A 5,748-nucleotide genomic window follows, 5' to 3' on the forward strand; every position below is an offset into this window, starting at 1 on the left:
CTTACCTTAAAATTCAAGAAAAAAAACGAAAATCAAGAAGCACAAACACAAACATGTCAATGAGGAAGATTAGTAGACAAAGTAAAAACGTGACTGTATCATCAGAGAGCCAGGGTGAGATTACCCTAATTAGATTCCCAGTAACGAACATCCCGTGACTTAGTGATGTGCCTAAGGTTATCCGGTGTCTCAGATTCTGATCTGTGAATGGAGATAACTTCCTGGGCACGCAGGCTGACTTCACTGCTGTTCAGAGTATGCTCAGATACGTCAGGCATGCCCTGCTAGGGGATACACACAGAAGTCAAAATGCTGATTCATTGTTTACAGCTCTATTAATTTCTTGGACTCGTCCTCTTCTATTCTAAGCCACAATGTTACTGCTGGGTATTAGGAAAAAAGGAAACATGCTCACAAGTGAATTCCTGAGTGAGATTAATCTAATACAACAAAGGTGAGCCCAGGCACAAGGAGGTATGGAAAAATGGGATAAGAGCTGACGACTTTCTTGAGTTAGGGATACTAACCTTTACACACCTATTACTACAGGAAAAAACCATAGATGTTAAGTATGACTGATGCCCTAGTCTGCTTTACATTCCACTCTGTATCCAACAATCTCTTTATCCAGGAGTTCAATGACATGCATAGATACAACAACTCGAGATAGTCCTCCCCTGATTAACCCTCAAACCCTCTGTTGTTTACCACTTTCCAAAAGAAACACCTAGCTAGCTAGCATCCTCTCAACTTTCAAATGTAAAGAGATTTGGATGACCTAAAATTGTTTCAATAAAACGCAGTAGTAGTACAAAACCGTTTCAGATGAATTGTTACCAAAATATCCCTTCCAGTCCCAACCATGAAAGACTTGGGTACCGGTACTTGGGAATTGGCTGGGATAATTTTTTTCATAGTAGCTTGTCTGGGGCTATGTTTAGAACTTGTCATGAAAAGAGTGTTTATAACACACCAGTGGTTCAGTTACTGTTCACGCAGCACTGCGGCCTTTTCTGTTTCTCCCTGCCCGTGAGGAGGCTGGGCATGCACGAGGAGTTGGGACAGGACACAGGCCAGACAGCTGACCCCAACAGACCAGAGGGATATCCCAGACCCTACGGCCTTGTGCTCAGCAATAAAAGCTGGGGGAAGAAGGAGGAAGTGGGGCTGTTCAGAGTGACGGCGTTTGTCTTTCCAAGTAACCATTATGTGTGATGGAGGCCTGCTGTCCTGAGAATGGCTGAACACCTGCCTGCCCATGGCACAGCCATTTAGAGACACAGAAGCCCTAGCTGGAAGAAATGATCACAGCATCACAGGATGGGCTGGGTTGGAAATGGACCTTAAAGCCCATCCAGTTCCAACCCCCCTGCCATGGGCAGGGACACCTTCCACTAGACCAGGTTGCTCAAAGCCTCATCCAGCCTGGCCTTCAACTTTTCCAGGGATGGGCCATCCACAGCTTCTCTGGGCAACCTGTTCCAGTGCCTCACCACCCTCTCCAGGAAGAATTTCTTCCTGATATCCAGTCTAAACCTCCCCACTTTATATTTAAACCCCTTACCCCTTGTCCTGTCACTACAAAATAATCAAATAAGACTTCTTGTATTCATCTTCACAAACTGCAGTTACTATTTTATGTTCCATTTCAGAGTAAAGAAAGTGAAACACGAAGATGCTTATTTCAACCAAAAAGGGAAGCCAGGTGTAAGAAGGGTGTTTCACCATTCACTCCAGCTAGCACAAGAGACTCCAGAGCGACAATAAAACAAGAGCTCCGAAGAAAGGGTGCTTGTGTGAAAGACAGCGTGAGGGAGAGAAGAATTCTTGAACATGCAATAAATGACACTCGACAGCACTTGTCAGAAAATATTTTAATTTTAACAAAAGCCCAGCATCATCAGTCTCGCATATCAGAAGTTACGGAGTGACAGGTAATGCATTCAGGTGTCCCCATGGAAATGATCAAGTCCATACCACAGAATCATTTGTTTCCACAATTGTTATGCCTTATATAAAAATATTTTCCAATTCCATATTTAATGTCAATGTTATCTGTTCAATATGAACTGCTTCCATATTATAAAGTTATTTTGATCCCAAATTAATTTTCAAATAGTAGAACAGAATGTGTTTGATACAGTAGCAAATACTTTTTTTACCACTTGCGGAGAACAAAAACTTGGTAAGTTACCTCAAAATGCTTTCACGCATCATTCCAGTACTTGATAAAAGTGGTGATATAACAACAACATTAAGATTTAGAGATGATTTGATACAACTAATTCCACGATCCTATATATGGAACTGCCCCTAAGGGGTCTCAATTCTCACACTCTTTACTCTGTCGGCCAGGTAATATTCGCTCATTTTAAAATTCAACTTAACTGTTCGTAACCTCTTCTGGATATTTGCAAACTTAGCACATGGGAGATGAGACAGGATATAAAGAGGTGTTAATTTTTTTTTTTGTGGTGGTGGTGATGTGTAGCTTATTTTAAACAGAGAATTAATTACGCATACCTCTCATTAATTTTCATTCTCTACAACTCATGAATCATCTGTGTGCCATACTGTATTAGTTTCTTTCTCACTCCTGGTTTACTAGCCCAAAATTACTGTGTAAGGCTTCTGAAACAAAAAAAGCTGCTCAGTTCTACTGTTGAGGGTAATAAAAGCTGTTACATTACCATTTGATCATACTAACAAAGCCGAAGATTTCAGAGTCCTAATCAGAAAACACTTACCCTTTACAACATCCTCACTGAACTGACAAGCCAGTACCCTTCTTATACTAATATCAGATACTTCAGGTATTACCCCTCTGCTTCTTTCAGAGTCAGGGCACACAACCACTGCCAGCAGAAGAACTGCCTAGAACCTAGAACTTACCACAAGTACAGTATGCATAAACACAATCCTGTTCTATCGCACATTCAATATAGGTAACAAAATAGAAAAATGGCTCAAACGAGTGAGTATTAGCAGGCAAAGGCAATCTGTAACAGAATTTGGGAACTCAGCATACCATTTACCACTGTAATACAAGCAACGCTTTCCATTCCACAGTCAGCCGAGCCATCCTGTAGTACTTTGCCATAAAGATCTAAACTAAACGGGTATTAAAAAAATCCAATAAAACTGGAGAGTGCTCACAAACAGATATTGCTTAACTAAGGCACTGAAAGGTCGAGAACTGGACTAATCCTCAAGTCTGCAGTAAACACCACCTTCCTGAGTGAAGATGCAGACAGACATCTTCCCAGAATCATGTCCAATGAATAAAACTTAGCTACTGCTTACGCACGAAGGTTTTTGAGTACGACATGATTCGAGTTGTGCTAGTTAGTGAGAATTTACATTTGCTTCAGAAGGCCTATAGAAGCTCATTAACAATGCAAAGTGTTTGATTGTCTGCATTATTAATTCAGCTCTACAACACAGAGAAAAAGAAGTCTTTCATGAACCAGTGGAAGTAATCCATGTGTATATCAGCATCACCAAGGATCTTCTTCCACCTACAAGGAGCAAAAATAAGAGTGGAATTCAGTGCGTAAGTGTTGACTGCGCTAAAACGTATTTGAAAGTTTTGAAGACTCAGTTTTATGTAGAATAGAATTTCTCTGTACTTCAATATCACGACAGATTCAAAAGCAATTTTGTTTTGAAAATATTAAGCAATACTGCTGCAATTCCATTAATACAGCGTCACAAATGCTGACTAGTCTCACTGCTTTTAACTATTAGACCAAAACATCATCTGCCTTGCAGTTAATTCAGAGGACAGTGACTGTGCCCAGCCTGTAGAAGCTCTTCCTCCCAAGGAACTGCATTTAAGCTGAGGAGCAAGCGCAGTTAATCATACAGACACTGTACTCGACACTGTTAAGCAGGCGGATCCTCTCTTCAAACGTATCTCAAGATTTCGGACACTGTGCCCATAGGCGACTTAGGGAAAAGACATCCATGTGCATAAGAAACAGTCGGGTAATACACACTGCTAATAATGAGAAGTTCTACGGGTTCCAAATATAACGAGTTAGGCATGCAAGACTTCCGTACTTACTAAGGCTTGACATTGTAATATTCTTCTGGCGTCACAACCTTCAGTCCACCAAAGTAGTCCAGGACCCAAATATTGGTGATGTTGAATTTGGCAAAGAACCAATTGTGATCCTTAGGCCAACTTTCCATTTCGGGGTGGCGACTGAATAATGCTTTTTTTGCTAAGCCCGCTTCTGAATCATTCACCTAGACAATAACCAATGTGATATTACAGTAAAATACAGTCACATGAAGAAAAATTTTAGCTAAAAAAACACTGCTGAAAAGAGCACACCGCAGTCGGTTTAGCCATATCTTGTCCCAAAGGACTCATTACTGTGGCAGAATCCACCCATCTTCAGTGTGGTGGTGTACACTCTGTATACGAGACCAACAAAAACTCCAAGGCAGCTGACCAAACACATGCACACACAAATGCAAATAGGATGGTACAACAGGATCTACAAAAGAAGGGAAGCTGAAATGTGTGACAGCACTTAATATCCATGTGCAAATATCTGAAGGGTTACATCAGCAAGTTATATTGCTGGGAACAGTACCAGAGAAACCAGGAATATTTTTACTTGTTTAATTAATTAACATAAAAAATTGATGAGAAACTCGGGGCAGCAATTAAAGGATTGCCTGACTGTAATGTGCGAATATCGGAGGTGTGAAAACACCAAATATGAATTTAGACCATCATACAAGAGAGTAATGATGATCAGTCCTCATCCTCCATCGTTATCCTCAATAGTGGGATTAAGTTCTCCAATGAGTAACAGTTCTAAACTCCTTCTGTGGGACACCAAAGTACTGGCACACAAAAGGATCCTGCCCTGGCAGCAAGGCCGCCAGTTAACATGATGCACTTTTTCTGTCTCAAACACCTGTAACTTTATAGCTGAGGTTAATATTTAAAGTTTTGGAAACACATATGTCACACTGCATGGACCAAAGAATTCACCTGAGCAAAAAAAAAAGGCAAAACCTTCACACTTCATTCACACTAGAATTATCATAGGCTTCTTTGTTTCCAAACAGGTGTAGAGGAACGAGGGGGAGCTCCTTCATTACAGTAGTGTCCTCCCAAGTTCCCTGCTAAAGCCATGCCAACATAGCTCCTGCAAACATCAAGTGGTAGCTTCATTTTCCTCCTGCAAACTATGAGCGAGCCTTCTGGTATCCCAGCACATAACATCTCTTCACATACTTTCACACAGAAATTCTCAACCTTCGCTGCTCCATCCTCTCAACAATACAAGCTGCTGCACACAATCTGTGTCCAGTAGCAGCTCTCAGCTGCTTACCTTTACGATACTCCCACAGAAGATTATGTGGGCACAGAGGGGATTCTGGGGATCGTATCTGTGCTTCTTGCAGTAAGGAGTCTGTGCCAAAGACACAGTTAAGGAGGCATTTGAATTGATCTGAAATACAAGCAGCAAGATAAGAGGTTTACATACATTTTACAAGAAAAAGTGTTATACCCACCGTATTTGCAGCTCTTGGTACTTTATTCAGTTCAGGTTTACTGGTAAAAAGAACAAAGCTGTCATCACCTTTTCCCAGCTCTATCTGAAAGCCTACTCAGATGAGCTCTGAATCCAAAAGAAAGCCCAGTTTGGAAACATGCTGAAGTCTGTTAGCATAAAATGTAAACCTCACAAAGCAGTGCTGCTTCAAACCCTGAATTCAATATAT

The 5,748-nt window shown here is 41.0% G+C and overlaps 1 protein-coding gene across 1 annotated transcript; it reads right to left on the minus strand.

The window, feature by feature from the left end:
• Positions 1-4,065: 4,065 nt before the first annotated feature.
• On the minus strand, positions 4,066-5,474 carry CREG1 (cellular repressor of E1A-stimulated genes 1; the record flags this gene model as incomplete). Its single annotated transcript, XM_010156157.1, has 2 exons — positions 4,066-4,251; positions 5,355-5,474. Coding segments are annotated over 2 exons (306 nt in total), but the record flags the coding sequence as incomplete, so codon positions are not given.
• Between the last annotated feature and the right edge of the window lie 274 nt (positions 5,475-5,748).

Source organism: Eurypyga helias, unplaced genomic scaffold, assembly GCF_000690775.1.
Source record: "Eurypyga helias isolate BGI_N326 unplaced genomic scaffold, ASM69077v1 scaffold12407, whole genome shotgun sequence".
NCBI lineage: Eukaryota > Metazoa > Chordata > Aves > Eurypygiformes > Eurypygidae > Eurypyga > Eurypyga helias.